This window comes from Anastrepha ludens, chromosome 3, assembly GCF_028408465.1.
Source record: "Anastrepha ludens isolate Willacy chromosome 3, idAnaLude1.1, whole genome shotgun sequence".
NCBI classification, from domain to species: domain Eukaryota; kingdom Metazoa; phylum Arthropoda; class Insecta; order Diptera; family Tephritidae; genus Anastrepha; species Anastrepha ludens.
The window spans coordinates 90,040,060-90,057,425 of NC_071499.1; the positions used below are offsets into that span (position 1 = coordinate 90,040,060).

The window sequence follows — 17,366 nt, forward strand, 5'->3', positions numbered from 1 at the left end:
TGCCTGCCATAAAATGTGGGCAAGGAGCATAAAAAAAATTCTTGTACAATTAAAATAAAAGACTTAAACAATTGAGTTAGCAAGTGACAGCGTTCAATCATACATATACATATGTATAGCATGTACCTACTTACATACATATGCATAATAAATGGCGAAGCAGTGGCAAACGGCAAACGGCAAACGACAAACGACAAACGGAAGGCAGTTAGTTGAAGTGGCAAAAGTAAAAGCACAAAATCTTAAGACTACTATTAAGCAAAAGTGAATTGTCTTGTTAAATGTTGTTGCTGCTAATGTGATTACTGTTGTTGCGGGTAATGTTTTTAAATTAATGTTAGTACGTATGCGCTATTGTTGTAGATGAGTTTGCTTAGTGTTGTTGTAGGCGTTGCAGCGGATATTTCAAAGCAAAACAACCATTGTACGAATATGCAGGTTTTGGTTTTGCTCTAAATACTGCAGTAACATGCAGCGTGTCTAATGTCTCCTCACGCACAGCAACAAGCAAGCGTCAACAATAATGCCAAAACCACCAACAATTCATTTGTCACAAAAAGCTGATAAGCTTCATGCTAACGTTTAATGTTGGTTAGTTGGTTGTTGACGGTGTTGATTTTGAAGTTGGCGTTGATGTTGGTGTCGATAACGACACCAATGATAATCATCATGTTTTAACCGTCATTATGATGATGTAATATTTCAATAGCACCGACCACAATTCTATTATTCTTTTTCTACTTCTTTATTTTGTAATAATAAGTATATAAAATTTGTAACGAAGTAGTAGTACGTGGTAATTTATTTTTTGCTTTTCATTTTTATTTCTATTCGGTAGACTTATGTGAAGGCAGTCGATAGCGGCGTTGAGAATCTACAAGAAGTTCTTCGTGCAGCGGAAAATCAAAAGCAACTTGTACCATTAGGTCCACGAATTATCGCCAATAAAACAAAGTCTTTTAAAACTATCGATTCAGAAGACGTCGAGAAACGTTGCCTACTACAAACGGATGGTAAACTCGTTACAGAGAGCAAGAAAACAACTGAACACGAAGTTATTGTAGACCGCGAGCTGCCCGAAGAGGACGACCATTCGACAGGTAGTCGTGAGAAAATCGAAACAGTGGTAAGTAAATTACTTAAGACCTATGGGAAGACCACTACTAAGTATATATTGTAGATATTATTAGAAAATTCGTTAGAGATAAACATACATAAATGCTCATTCGAAGTAGAGAGCGTGCGAGAAACGATATCAATTCTGTCTAATTTTCTTTATATTGTATAATGTTTACTATATTTTTATGAAAGTATAACTAACAAAAATCTTATAAGTCCAAGTTGCAAACTTTTTTCAGTAATTAGAAAAGTTCCACAAATTGTTCATCACAATTCCACGGTTTTAATTAGAATTTCTAGAAATATTTTTGGTATAGGTACAATTTTATAGCCCATTAAATTTTAGTATAGTGAACTACATGTTTGAAGTTGCCATTTTCCCCATACAACAAATGCATGGTTTAGTCAAACTTGTCAAAATGTTGATGTGCTATCGGTTTGCCGCGAGGTGTATCTGCATGCCAATTGCGACTATTAAATAACGAGACTGGCACTGCTATAAAATAAATACAGCCGTCAGCTATTTAGCATCAAGGCTTCTCTTTCCAATGCAGTACCTCTCGCTCCTGCAAACAAATCAACACAACCATAGCCATCGCTAACATGCGAGTTGACTTTTTGTAGTCCGTTTGATTCCGTGGAAGCTGCCAAGTAGAAGGCGACACATGTGACAAAGGCTTCTAGCATTTTTTCGAACGATGAAAGATTCGCCTGGAGTACTGCAGAGATAGAAAATGCGTATATTTTGAATGCATATTAAGTGAACTTGTACGAAATCAAGTCAGTCCCGCTTTTTATTAGTTACACCTAATGAATCACTACTATCTTGTTCTTTTATTGTTCCTCACATCAAAGATTTTTATTTGCTTTGCTTTCTAAACCAAAAGTTTTCGTAAATACGTTTTGAAAAATTGAAACACGTTAGTTGTCCTTTTTCGCTTATCTTTGATCAAAATACTTTTTCAGTTGTCTTAATACATACCGGCATACATACCAACGTACTCCGAGAAGTTATTTGTTTCTAATTATATTTTAAAAATTTTGCTTTTTGTATAATAAAGTGCAAGTTTCAAGTGACTCAAAAATCGCTTTGATTTTTGGCAATATTTTTTCTGGTGGTTTTGGAGGTTTTCTTTCATATAGAAAAATTCGAGCATTCGTTATATGGAGAAAATGATCGAGTCCACCACCAAAAAAAATCGTATGGTCTATAAAACTGCATACTCGAAATGAACCTAAAATTCTTTTTAAAACCTGTGAAATTTTGATGAAGATTTTTTTTTAATTTGCATAAAGTGAACTTGAAATTTGGATTTATATGTCTTTTGCAGAAGAATGACATATATTTTCATGAAAAATTGTTTAACATCAAATAAGAAACAAATAAGTTGTGAAAAGTTGTCGATAAGTCCCAGTGTTATAGTTATTTTAAACAGTGCGTCTGAGTTTTAGTCGTTTAACCTTTTTCCTATTTTAGTTCTTCCAGTACCGAGGAATGCACCAAATATCGGCAGAACTATTTCATTTTTATCCGTTTATGTCACGCGCTCCAGCTGGGTGTTAATTTGTGATTATCTTTATCACTTACTCGCAAAGGTCAACAAACCTTACGTGGATGTTTTCTTTTTTTTCTAATACCAATAGCATAATGGCCTGCCAAGAAGCCTGACTTTTGTTCTTATTTTCCTAAGGCCTGGCTTTTGTTCTTATATTCCTATTTCTTATCAAAATCAGGTTAACAAAGCTGAATTTTCGGCTATCGAATTTTGTGGATTTACAACATATTACGAGTATACGCGAGGTATGCATGCTGTGAGACTCGGTACTCTTCGAGTCTTTTTACGTCAGATATGTGGAGAATGAAGTGACCCTATCTTAATACCTTCTTCTTGGCGGATCTGCTCTCACGGGTCTAAAATTTAGTCATGTGGGTTCTCATTTCTGTACTCCACTCGCAAACGATATGGCAGGTTTTGATATTAGTCACATGATGCACTTCATCAGTAGCATCAAGCGATTAACACAACACAATTCATTCAGTCATCATCCCACAAGCCCACCTAATTTGTCCCGTTCTTTCTCCTCCTTTTCTTTTCTACTATGGAATCGCAAAGGACGAATAGAATTTTTCCGTCCAAGTGGACCCTCTCGTCAACCTAATCTATCCACAGTTTCACATTTTGGTTAGATTGATATTTCGGTATCGGAGCAAATGGTTCGCTATATAAGTAGTATAAACGCATTCTGAAGCCAAAATATAGTAACTTAGAATTTGGTGGTGTGTTTGACTTTGAACCTACCGCATGAAACCTGCTTAGAGGTTAAGCATTTTTCATCTTTGGATAAAGCATTTCTAAAGGGAAACACCGCAGTCCACTAATGCTTAGCCACAATAGTATATTTTCTCTTTTATTGCTAATTCTTTCACTATACATAATAATAATAAAATTATTTTTCTCACTAATTTTAGGAAGCTTCACAACGCTTCTACAAACAACGTGACGAGCAATACGTCGATCAGGTTGTTGATGGCAAAGTTGTTAACTCCGAAATGAGATACGCTGCTGAGACAATGCAAATCGAAAAAGATGGCTCACTGGAACGACCTGGCGATTGGGATAGTTTATCGGATCGTATGCGAAAGTTGCGACGTCCGCATCAGAAGAGTGCATTGCAGCCGCATAAGGGTATAGTTCAAGCTAAAATTAGTTCACTAAACTAAATCTAATAAAGCTGGCAATTATTCATGAAGCTTCAATTTCTGGATCTGTAAAACAATAAAGCGAAAGCAATAAGTTGCTACGAAAGAAATTATACTCTCCTTCTCCATTGGAGAAGACACTTGGCTATTATTACTTCATAACTCAGGTAGTGCAACCCAGATTTACCGGTGACAAAAACTCTCCTAAAATCCATGGCGGGTTCGGTTTGCACTGAAATTCCTTGTTGCGAGATTAAAACTTCGAAGGCAAAACGAAGACGAATTAGAGCAATATGGGATTTTCTTTCCATGTCCTTTATATTTTAAAGTGAGTAACTGATACTTTTTAATCATGGCAAAGTTTCATAAGTCAAGAGAGAATCAATTCTGTTATTCCGGAATTCTTACGGTCCACAGACTTTTTTAACGAATAAATATGACGCGTTGACCGAATAAATAATCCGAGAAGGTGCGCGCCGAGAAGAGCACTTTGCTGATAAAGCAGTCCATAGATAATTGGCTGACAATTACCTTGAAGGTAATCGGGCAGCCGGAGAATTTGAAGTTTTCATATGCGCACCTGCATGCTTACACATATTCCGGTCGGTTAAAATAGTCTGGCCAATGACGTCTATTGTTCTTTACAAATAAATATCATCCTTTGATGTCCATCAACTTTTCCAGTAGAAAGTAGCGAGAGAATAAGTGGTCAATATTGTGCCCTGTTTTTACTCACGGAAAAGAAAATAAACAAAATAAAATACAGTTAATTAAGGGGTTAGATCTTTAAACCTATATGGAAGTATTTCCAACTTGTCTATTAATTTGTTGATATTTTTACCGTTTTAGTAAGTGCAAACCAGCAGTCTTTACCCTGTTTTGCTTAGGGTCTTAGACTTGAGCAATATTAGAAACTCAAGGAGTTTTACTTCCAAAACTCATTTTCATTAAAATAATTTCATAGACAGAAGGTTCCACTTTATGATATACTCACTTCTGGCTCAGTGAATGGGTAAACAAGTAAAATTGCCGCAATTGCCACGAAATATGTATTGTTTAGTGTCATTTGCATTCCCGACTTTTTGTACCTTCGCTAAAATCAATCATCTAAGTATTAAATGAGGGTATGCCATAAAGGGTATGAAACCATCAACTTTTGGAGTGAACTCTTGGCAACTGAATCCATCATCCATTAATCCTCCAAGTCAAGTGATTTATCTTCTTCGAAATATTTTTTGTGGGACTACTGAAGTAACTAGACTAAGCTAATAACTAGCTAACTAACTAAGCTAATAACTAGCTACGATTGAAAATTGAAGTGAAAGTGAAAAAGTGTAGCCTTAAAAAGATTGTGCACCTTTTGAAAGTCCTCCATTTGGTATCGAAATCAAAGACACACCACTTTCGAACATCAATTATATGCCACTTTTGATAGCTTATTCTTCTCCTCTACACATACAACAATTAACAAACTTATCATGCTTCAAACTTAACCAAAAGGCAGCACTTCTAACACAAGCAGTGCACCTTCTTATGCCCCCTGAATACAATTTACACAGCGAGGTGAAGTGAATGAAGATCCACACAACCCCCACTAAGTATATTTTCGCACGCCATTCAAAGCTGCCTATCTAATAGTTTTACTGATCTCATTGAAATTCCTCATGGAAATGCCTTATTAACTTCCAAACTAATATAAGTTTTCTATATAATATACAATATATTATTTTCCCCTAAACTATATTCAAATTTTTGTTTATTTGAAGAAGCCACGCTACTGGCCGATCGCAAAGATGCACTGACCAAGCGGCCACTGGATTTTGATCGTGAGGAGGAAACACGCAAAGGTGAAACTATTAAGTGGCTGGAATCGCATTTCGGTAGTGAATCGACTGCTTCCAATGATTCACGCGAAGATGATGCAGTCGTCGGTGGCGGGGACATAGAACCGACTAAAAAAACATTCTTTAATGTTACCATCAAATCAAATCAAACACAGACTCCGACGCCACTGACCAATGGACATAGAGTGATAGCAAACAATACATATGAGCGGAAGAAGCTGAAGGAGCATGTGGTCGAGGCAAACCCGAGTGGATCAAGTGGCCGTTGCAAATACTATCAAGGCATTTCAAACTGGACTGAACGCAAAGAGCCGCTTGTTAATCACTTTTCTTCAAAAGCATTCCGTGACGATCTGCAGGAGACCGTCGAGCGCAATCGTCTACGACGCAGTGAGGTTCATAATGGGCGCGATAAACAGCAGGAGAATCATTATTTAGTGGACTCGAGTGATAACTACGTTAGCCGCGAGGATATTTTACATCAGAAACAACGTCAAAGTTTATCTTCACAGTTTCTAGCGAAGACTAGCCGTAATTCCCGCGACAGAATTGATGAATTGGACGCACCGGCGAAGGGTGTTAGCAAGATGAGCAGGGAGAGTGGTGTACGTTATATAAGCGGTTCACGTGGTGATCTCCGGTATGGTGGGATGAATGGTGTCGAATTGGATAACAGTAAGCGGTTATTTATGCCTGTAAAACAGCAAAGTCAGGAACGCGACTTGGAACTGCGGCATTCATCAGGAGATTTTGGCCCAAACACAGCAAAGAAATATGAATTGGGCGAGGTGCGTAGCCGCAGTTACGAACGTACATTGGAGGATACAACTCGCGCGGACTATGAATTACATAATACTAATTCACTGAAACCTATCGCTTCTGGACCACGTGCTATATCGCCCGCTCGCGAACACTTTCAAACTAGCACACTTGGTCGACCGACAGTGCCACAGCGCCGACGCGCTATCGAGAAAAAACTGCGGCAGCAGCATAGTGCCTCACCGCCACCGCCACAGAAAGTGCCATTGGAGCGTCAACATGCGCATAGCCAACGAAATCTTCTGGAACCTCCACCAGACTACTCACCACCTCCACGAAGTCGCTCCTCCTCGCCGCAAGTAGAATACGTCAATGGTGTGCGAAGCCATCGCAACTATCGCAATAATATCGTTGATAACACAACCGTCAACTATGGGCCCCCTAACCAAATAGTTGGTCAGAGTAGCACCCTTACACGAAAGCAAAATCAGCGCACACGATTCGCGCCAACAACACCACATGAACAACCACACTCACAGTCTTATATGCGTCCTGTCATGGCGACACAAACTACACAAACAACAGCTTCAACAATTTCCAACTCCACCGTCACCTCACACAAGTCAAGCAAAATGGGTCAAGTGATAGGAAATTCCCTTCGCAAACTTGTCAATAAGATACGTTCTGCAAGTGCGGAACGCAAGATACGTATGAAATCGCGCAGTAAATCACGTGAACAGTCCCCATCACCACAAGCCATTGACAAGGTTGGTCATCAAACCACCTATCAACAATATAATCTCATAGACAGTCACATTGGTGGTCAGGGGGGCAGTAATGAGTCAGAGTTGGAGAGCATGCCGCAGGAAATGACGCAGACGCATAAAAACTATATGCACGTGGCGACACTAGAGCGCAATGGGCAGCCACCAACACAATTCAAACGTGCCAATTCAGCGGATCCTTACGCTAATGAGCGAGAAGCAGGCGAACGTGGTCCGAGTCCTAGACAACGTTATTACTTGGGTGAGGATCCATACTCGAGCACATTGTATGGCAAGGAAAATATGTATGGGCCAGGTTCTGTAGGGAAGCGTAAAACTTTAGCTGCGCGAGATAGCATCGATGCAGGGTACGCGGCAAGGCAGGAGCGGAACACTCGCGAGTCGAGTGCGAACCGACGTGATGATGGGGAGTTTTACAAGCAGAGGTGAGTAAAATCAATAACAGTATTGTGCGTCCATAATTTTATATTGAAATCAGCATGCATTTAGTTTCAATGTTCTTTCCAAATTCCCTCCATTCCATAATTAAAATCAGCATACACTCAGTTCTCTTCCATATACAATACCATTTATGGAAAGTTATGTGTGACCCAAGAGCTATAATTATTACTAAACTACGAAACAGACCCGTTTTATTAAGTGATTGCGTGACTTGTGGTGGAAGTGTGTCGGGCTTAACGAGTTAGTGTTTCATAGCCAGGCCTTCAACGCATCTCTCCGTTCAAATTGTCCTCTCTCGATAATAATTGTCTCTCACTTTTCCTTTTTTTTTTGTTTTTGCTGATGCAATGACAGTCTATTATTTAACTTTATTTTTATTTTATTTTCCTTTATTTTGTTTAATTTTATTTAATTTTTCTCCTAGTACTATATTTTAAATAGAACGTCAGTGTTCTGATACACATTTTGCATTTAAAACTTTGATCCCATCTCCGTTGCATTTTTATTAATTTTCACGCCAGCAGGGTCCCATTTTCTGTCGAATGATAATATTAAGTTGAGGTATACAACCCTTTGTTTCACTTACCTGTAACACAATCTCTAATTCTGCTCTTCCAGAAATGTTTCGACCAGCACATTGGGACGTTATCCACGTGCAAGTCAAAACTTTGCTGCATCAACACCCAATTTAAATCAGGATTATCGCACTACCCAAACTCTGCCACGCAAACTGCAGGATCATCAACAACAACCGCATCAACCACAGCATCCACAGCCAACGCATACCACAACCACGCAAGCGTCCACCTATCAGAGACCTGGACAGCGTGCAGTACCCAGCGGCTATAGTACTTTGGGGCATCCTGAACAACGCACACAATACCATCATCACCAGCAGCAACAACAACTACAAAGTATGCAGCAACAAACAACAACCACAACCGCAGTTGGCCCAGCAAAACCAGCACGCACCTACGCCAAAGCGCTCAATCGGAGCAAAAGCTTCAATGTGCATGCTATGAATGGCAGTCACGATCCGAGTCCCATTTACATTGAAAAGCTCACAAAGAATAATTACACCAACAACCATAACAGTCACAATACAAGCAATCTGTATGCCAGCCAAGCCTACAAGTCGAATCCACATCTCTATAGCGGTCCATCAAAAGAAAATTCACTGCAGAGTGGACTGAAAAGCCCTTCCATTGTGAATTTGATTAGTCGCAGTCAAAAGGATTTAACAAAAATCGATAGCTTGGATAACGAGCAAGGCGACACGCTTGATAAGAAGCAAACGTTTATGCGTGGTTTGCATCAGCAAGCACCAGAGCTGTACAAGTCGTTGCACGGCGATGAGAGTTACCATCAGATCACGTCACCAAATAAATACCATCAGCTGCGCCACTCCACATCGCTGGAGACACGTTCCCCCATTGAGATTAACAAGGACACGGCGAGCATAGTGCGTAGAGATAGCTCAAGTAATGATGGATATGTGGTGAATGCGTATAGCAATAAGACAACGATGGAGAGTGCGACAGCCAATAGGCGCATTCTCTATAAAGACGACCAAAGACGTCGTACACCAGGTGGTGCCACAATAATTTCCGTGCGTAACGCTGAAGTTGAGAAATGAGTGAATGTGAAAGTCAAAATGCAAAGTCAGCTCGACAATTTGTATACAAATATATGTAGGAAAACGTACTCGTACTGAGAAAATCAAGATCCAGCACACTTGTTAGAAAATCACATATCAAAAAGGCTTAACTTTCATTTGACGGGTTGCAAATAAAAATTGGAAGCCTAAGAGGAATTATCTGCACTATAAAAGAAGAACTATGCACCTACTCTTACACCCAGCAATAGCAATCAAGAGCACTAATCGAATATAGTTAAGATGCACTGTAAAGCCAACCAACAGCACTGTATTGTATATTGTTTGTAATAGTTCGCCGCATTTGTGGCGCTCCATTCGAAGTGTATTTCAGAGTTTGGTAATAGCTTTAGTAATAAGTAAACAGTAACAGTAAAAAGTAAAGTAAAACTTAGGAGAACACTACAAAATGAATAAAATATAAATATTTCATTATTTTATATGACATGAATGAAAACTAAAATTGTTAAAAAGTAAAAATAGTAATTCTTGAAAAAAAAACTAACGTATGTATATACATATGTATGTGCATATAGAAACGTTTTTCCTTATGTATGCTTCAAAATAAATATATCGACGTTTTATGTATATTTCTATTTAATTAGCGCAAAGTGCATTTTTGCAGTTAAGCTTAATTTTAAGTGGTTCAATTTTAAATATGCATACCTTCTTATGTTTAAATGCATACTACAAATACGAAATAATTAACTAACATTTAATATGAATTCAAATAATCCATGGTTTTATTATGTTTTACAACACATTTTATTTGTATAAGATAAATTTCTAATATTTATTAAAAAATTTCCATTATAAAAATTAAATTTAAAAATTTAGTAAAATTAACAAACACATTATTGAAGGTATTAAAAATTTTCAATTCTAATGAATCGAGCTATGAATTGTATTTAAATTAAAACCTTATTTCAGTTTAAATAAATTAACATTAGAGAAAATGTGAATTATTTAGTTTTATAGAAAACTTGGATATACAAATAAAGTGCCAAATCTAACAAAAATACTCATTTTATTTTGTAAACTGGTTAAATATGCATTTGATGAGTAAGTTGTTGCTGTTGTAATAGTATAAATCAGATATAAACCAGATATAAATCCTGGTCGTTTCGGTAATATTCTCATATATATATACATATACATATACTACAAAAGCATACTATATATATATGGCGCGTAAAAATTTAAATTTAAACATTTAAAAGATACAAAGAGATGCATAACATTCGAAAAGTATTTTCGATCGGAGGAAAATTCATCAAATTAGTTTAATTTAAAGCAATAAAATCAATTTAAAAATGGCACCAATCCAAATGGCAAATCATGTAAATGTACATACCTCCTAAATGTATGCTTAAATTTTGATACGGATGTAAACAAACGTGCTTAACAGCGGTTTAAAATAAGATTTGGTTTAATTAGTAAAGGGATAGAATATACAGAACGTGAATATACAGAAGAAGATAAAGAGTCTTTATCTAAACTTTCAAGATTTACTTCCGCAAACTATTACTTTATTTTTCCCATGCAGTTTTTTTGCTTTTCCTGCCAATGACGCAGTGGTAAGAAAGTGTGTGTGTGTAAGTTTCTGTATATGGCAGTGTGTGTGCATATAAATTCTTGTGTTTGGTAGTTTCTATTGCTATCGCCCACTCCTCCTCTTCACAAACAAGTAATTTTCCTTTTGTTCGTTTATTTATGGGCACTGACGACACAGCGAATTCGGAAGGCGCAACCATGTATCCTTTCATCCTTGCGCCTTACTTGTATTCTAGCAATCTTGCGCAAAGCGAATAGAACAAAGAAGGTGTCGCCTTCTGAAAACCGTTACTCTATTTTTCGTGATTTTGATTGACGTAAAACAAACAAAAGGAAGAGTAATTACTTGCTTCTAAATCTTCAATAAATGGTATCTTAGTATTGTGATTTGAAGATTTAAATGAAACAAATTAATGAAAATGAAGTGTCGCGTGCTAAATTGTGAAAACACAAATGAATATAAGGCCTCCAAACGCACTTTTTTGCGTTTAGATGTTTAGCCTTCTGCATCCGAGCCTAGGACCGATGCTGCCGGCTATGGCAGCAGACTGTCAAAGGCGAAGGAAATTCTTCCTCGCTAATGGAAAGGTTATACTGCCTTAACTCGTAAGTAAAACCAGCGGGCACCAAGTCCAAAACAGTAGGTCGAGGACAGTGGGTGGAAGTTGTTATTTAGAAAGGAGTGGTTGTGTTATACGCATCACTTCCCCATTAAACCCCCCCACTGACACCCACACAAAACATTGACTTATGGGCTATTATTAAACAAATACCCACCCTCCTTGAAGTACGAATTCGCGAATAGAAGTGGATCGGCCATACACTGAAGTCGCAGACGCGGAAGACCAGGAGGCGACAGGTGGATGCAGAAGCACAGAAAGTAGGCTATTCGTGGAGACAAATATAATTTCTCACTTTAAATAAATGAAATTATAATCTGTTTATTAAGGCCCTTTGTTCCACATAGAAACCACAGGAAAAAAATATATATACATTGCTTTTGCAATTGTTGTTAAAGTATACGAGTTATTTCCTAGTAAAAGTATTCTTACTTCTTCTATTCTTCTTAAATAAAACTTGTCAATTGCAAAATAAAACTCATAAACTAACTAGCTTAATTTAAAAATCACACTTAAACAAACCCTTCACTGAATATTTACAAACATGTAACTTCTCTTCCCTTTGTTTGTTTTATCTTATTTCTAGTGATGACGTCAACTATTGTCGAAATCGTTAAAAATGCAATAGCCGTTTTCGGGCGAAGCCCCCTTTAGTATTCTGTCCACTGTGCTTTTATACGTTCAACTTAAGACCGAATATCTTGCTGCATGCTTCTCTGCTTATATACAATTGCTTAATACAACTAGATCTGGCAACTTCTATCTTGTCGCCTGGCATTCATATTTTGTTTAGTACCTCACTCGTTGCCAGACGTTTCGCAAATGTTCATGATTCGTCACAATATTATGAAGATATATAAATTATAGACGGTGTTTCTTAATTCAAATTGAAAAATTCAGATTAAATATAATAAAACTTCGTACAGTTACATCAGCTTTCATGCGCTTTTATAGGCTTGTCACAATGGGTTCGTTGCGGCGCATTTGACGGATGTGACGTGTAAAACGTATTGTGGTGCCACTATGAAAGTATTGCCGCATATAACCAAAAAAAACAGTTGTTCTTGTCGTGAATGTAATTATTATATTTCGTTGTGTATAAAAAGGGTTTTGTTGGTTGTGAAATATCAATATAATAATATAATACTATATATTATAAAATGAATGCTTATTAAAGCAAAAGAGGTTTTTAATAGAATTTATTATTTAGGACAACTTGGCCTAGCCTTGCCTTTTCTCTACTCTTTCAAGCTTTTATCAATTTCTTAGCCGCAACGGATCGATTGAGGCGGGCCTATTATGGTGCTCACACTCACCAAAGTATCGTAGTCCCTTTCCGTTGCCCGTAGAGTAAACAAAATTGAGCAAAACTTATCCCGTCGAAAACAACTGCGTTCTTTTAGGTACACAATACATCGGGTTGTGTGTGTTTGTGTGTCGACACAATGTTGCCATTGATATTTTTGCATACACACTTTTACACACATCCGCGTTATCAGTTATACTTTTTCATTGTATGAGGTGCCAAAGTTAAAAACCACCAAATGCAAATAGTTCATTTATCCATTGTTTTAAATGTTTAAAAATTAAAATTTTCTAAGTTCATTTTGTAAATGATTTCGAATTGTACTGTTTGGTCACACTGTGTGGTGAGAGAGCAATCAGCCCACGTCAACCATCTACGATACTATGTACGGAACGGTGGTGAAAATTCATTTACATGTGGCTCTCATTAATTTCATCACGTCAGTTGATACGGGCGTACGTTTACGTTGGTGGGTGTAAACACCATTAGAGGGCTAAATGCATAAGTTAATTTGCCTTATGACCGTAATTTATCTATATTTAACATTATTCAACATTGTTTTCAAGTTATTTTAACTAAAATTAAAATTTTTTCCAGTTTTTGTAAATGATTTCGAAATGTACTGTTTGGCAACACTGTGTGGTGAGAGACCAATAAAATCTACGATACTACGATACGGAAGGAAGGAATTTTTCATTTACATGAGGTTCTCATTAGTTTGATCGTAACCATAGATGACTAGATGTGAAACTCTTTTTCTCGTGAGAGCGCTGAAAAATGTGCATTTTTTATAACATTTTCCAATATTGCCACACCGGTAGAAACATGAATTGGGTATTTTTGAACCAAAGGTCTGGAATTTTTAGTTTCCACACCTCCATTGAGGTTAGTATTTAGTGTGCGGTTGCCCAATGGCCTTATATCACTCGCAAACACCTACATATACTAAAAATAAGCACAATCCGTATGAAATATGTACATAAATAAGCCAAAAATTTAAAAATGTATATGTAAATGAAATTATTAAAACTGATATACATAAGTAATTTAATAATAATAAAGTTATGAACCCGAAAAACATAAGTTATAATTAAAAACATTACTTATTGCGATTTTTTAATATAACACAGAAAGTGGGTAACAAAAAAAAAAATTCTCAAACAACGAACAGAATAAGTTAAAGCATTACCTTTAATTTTTGTAAAATATCTCAAACGCAAATTCAGTTCCCTTACCTACGCTTTTCAACCATAGAATATTTACGTATATACAAATTTACATAAACCAACACACAGTTTTCAATAAAGACTAATTAAAAGTAGAAGTCGAAAATGATATAACGAGCTTTGGATTCTACCAACTCACTTCAATTCAAATTATTAGATTTCAATTGAATTAATTTTAAGACAAATAATTATAAACATTTCAACACGTCATTTTTCCATCAAGCAAAAACGAACTGTTTTCGTCTGTTATTTTTGGCGCGTTTCTTCTGGCAGTCTGCCATTTCGCCTATCAGCTGTTCAAAATTCCATAATGTGTGAATGCTGCCAAGTTTTGAAACGTCCTCATGGGCGCGCTCTCTCTCAAAATGAAAGAGTTTCACATCTTATTATCTATGATCGTAACAGCTGACAGGGTTGCGTTTACGTCGTTCACTGTTTTCAGCATAACTCTTCACTGGCTGATTTTGTATATTATACAAATTCACTCAAATAGCACTACTGTGAATCAGTGATGGTAAATGTAGGGAAAATTCCCTACTTGTAGGGATTTTTGTCGAAAAATGTGGGTGTAGGGAAAAGAAGGACAGATTTTTTTAAATTCTGTAAATGTAGGGAATTTTCAAGAAGAACAGAAAAAATTTTAAAATTGCGGAAAAAATTAAAAAAGTTCACTTAAAATAGAAATCCGCAGTACGATTTCATGCCAGACTTTTTTCCTTATGGCAGCATACTTTTAAAAGCGTTAATATGGCAGCATTGCCACTTTTTTCTTCGTTAACGCTAACGGAATTTTTTCTTCGCGCGATAATTGTTAGTTGTCCTACGTTTTCTGCTGCTTTTCACTTTTTTTGAATAAAACGCGTGATTTCGTGTGAAATATACAAATATACAAATTATTTCAACAACTTTTAAGGTAAGTTTGCAATTATTTTAGTTTTAGCTATTTTTATATTTAAAATTCATATATTTTACAGAAATGAGCTCCTTCTCTTCGACTGACTCTTCGGAGGAACACCAAGAACAACAATGCAAATATAGAAAACAAAAATTCAATAACAAATGGCTTGACGACGACAATTTCAGTGGCTGGCTGGAAGCTGTGGATAACGATGTATATAAATGCAAATGCGCTGCGTTCGACAAAGTTTTGAACTGCGGTAAGTCTGATTTGCAGAAGCACGCTGAAACAAAAATGCACAAAAAAAATATAAAGGCAACAAAAAAGACGCCTAAAATAAACAGTTTTTTTAAGAAAAATCCGTGTAAACCAAATAGTTCAAAACATTTCGAAATAAGACTTAGCATGTTCTTCGCTGAGCATAATGTCGCGTTGCAAGTGGTGGACCATTTAATCCCCCTATTAAAAGAAATCGTGCCGGATTCGGAAATTATAAAAAACTGTGAGCTCGGAAGAAAAAAGTGCACCAGCATAGTAAAAAATGTGTTGGCAAAAGTGGATAAAAACAATCTAGTTCAAAAATTAAAAGTACAAAAATGTTCCGTAATGATCGATGTGAGCACAGACATCGGATTGAATAAGCATATGTGTCTCCTGGTGAGATTTTTCGACGAGGAAAGCGAGCGGGTTGTGGTTAAGCTGCTGGATCTAATTCCAATAAGAACAGATTGCACTGCAGAAGCTCTGTACGGAATTTTTAAAGAATCCATTTTAGCTCTTGGAATACCATTCAACAACATAAGAGGCAATTAAAATACATTTTTTCAGCATATGCAAACATTTCTAATGAAATATTTTATTACATTTAAGGTATGTGCAGCGATGGTGCCAGTGTAATGATCGGACAGCATAATTCCTTTGCATCAAGATTAATTGGGGACATACCAAACGCTATAGTTGTAAAGTGCATCTGTCATTCTGCAGCAATTATTGCAAGTAAGGCTTGTTTAGCGCTACCCAGAGGACCTGAGGACCTTTTGCGGCAAATCGGTTCGTACGTTTCGGGAAGTTCCAAAAGATGCGCGCAATTAGAAGCTCTGCAGGAAATGCTAAACGAGAAGAAAAAGAAAATCCTTCGGACTTGTACAACCAGGTGGCTCTCTCATCACAAATGCGTCGAAAGTGTATTAGAAAACTGGGATGTGTTATTGGCATTTTTCAACCAAGCTGTCACGCAGGACAAATTAAAATCAACAGAGGCGATTTTATTGGAGCTCAACAACCAATGCAATAAGATTTATTTATTTTTTCTCAAGTATGTACTCAATTACTTCAATACTCTAAACGCACTTTTTCAGTCGAAAGCAAGACGAGAATCAATCAAAATATTTTTAAGCTTAGGTCAAAATTTTATTAAAAAGTCTGAGCTTAACATTACTTATGCTGTTAGATCGCCACATATTTCTCTACCGCTTGAGGAAGTTTTTCTCGGATTTGAATGTAACGAGCTCCTAAAAACTGTTCCAAAAACGGCTGCAAACAAAATTAGAACAGATTGTCTACAGTTTTATATTACTGCTTTGGAAGAGATACAAAGGAGATTACCGCTCAAAACTGAGCTATTCAAAGAAATTGAGTTTTTAAATCCAGAAGTTGCAATGGCAGTAAAGGGAAACAAAAATGATCTCACATTTGAGAACATTTGTAAAATAGTATGTGTGGATGCCAACTCTCTCCTACAAGAGTGGAGAACGTTTGAGTTCAATTTCTCTGAAGACGAAAAATCTAACCTTTTAAAGATGGGAGTTGAAAAGTTTTGGAGCGAAGTCTGTAAACTTAAAAATTTCAATGACAATTTTGTTTTTCCTATTTTGGCTAAAGTAGCGAAGTTCGTTTTATCTTTACCTCATGGTAATGCAGACTCCGAGAGAATTTTTTCTATCGTAACAGATGTTCGCACCAAAAAAAGGATTAAGCTCAGTCATGAAGTTTTAACTTCGGTTTGCATTATTCGTTCTTTTTTGCAAGACGAAAGTCAAGATTGCTGCAAATTTCAATGCAATGAATCTCATTTCACGTGCACTAACTCAGAAATTCTTAATATTGACACTATGTTCCTTAGCCAAACGCAAATGAGTACAAAAAACAAACCTTTGTATTGTTTTTATTAGTAACTTAGCTTTAGAAAATGAACTGAAAGTAATTTTTGTGATCTTAGTTTAAAAACTCTGTTATGTTTTCTTTTTAAGTTTTTCTTATTTTAAACAGAACTAAATGTAATGAAAAAGTCTAATTTTTAGTGTTTTTGCTGAATTTTTTTTATATGTATATGTGTTTATAATTATTGTAATAAATATGTGTATTTATATATATTTGAATTAGAATTTGTTTTTATTATAAAGAGGCAAATCAGCACCAAGTCCAAAACTTATGCAAATAATTCAATTTTGACGTTGCAA

The 17,366-nt window shown here is 36.4% G+C and overlaps 1 protein-coding gene across 8 annotated transcripts in view; it reads left to right on the forward strand.

Annotated features, from left to right (window-relative positions):
• Positions 1-9,804, forward strand: part of LOC128858430 (uncharacterized) — a 137,388-nt gene extending 127,584 nt beyond the window's left edge. For 7 of the 8 annotated variants that reach the window (XM_054094702.1, XM_054094696.1, XM_054094697.1 and 4 more), the window contains 4 exons: positions 839-1,126; positions 3,590-3,806; positions 5,587-7,633; positions 8,268-9,804. In XM_054094702.1, the coding sequence (XP_053950677.1) occupies positions 839-1,126; positions 3,590-3,806; positions 5,587-7,633; positions 8,268-9,285 (3,570 nt within the window). In that variant the 3' untranslated portion in view covers positions 9,286-9,804. The remainder of the gene's footprint in view (positions 1-838; positions 1,127-3,589; positions 3,807-5,586; positions 7,634-8,267) is intronic. The other variant, XM_054094701.1, reaches the window with a different exon arrangement.
• Positions 9,805-17,366: the final 7,562 nt, after the last annotated feature.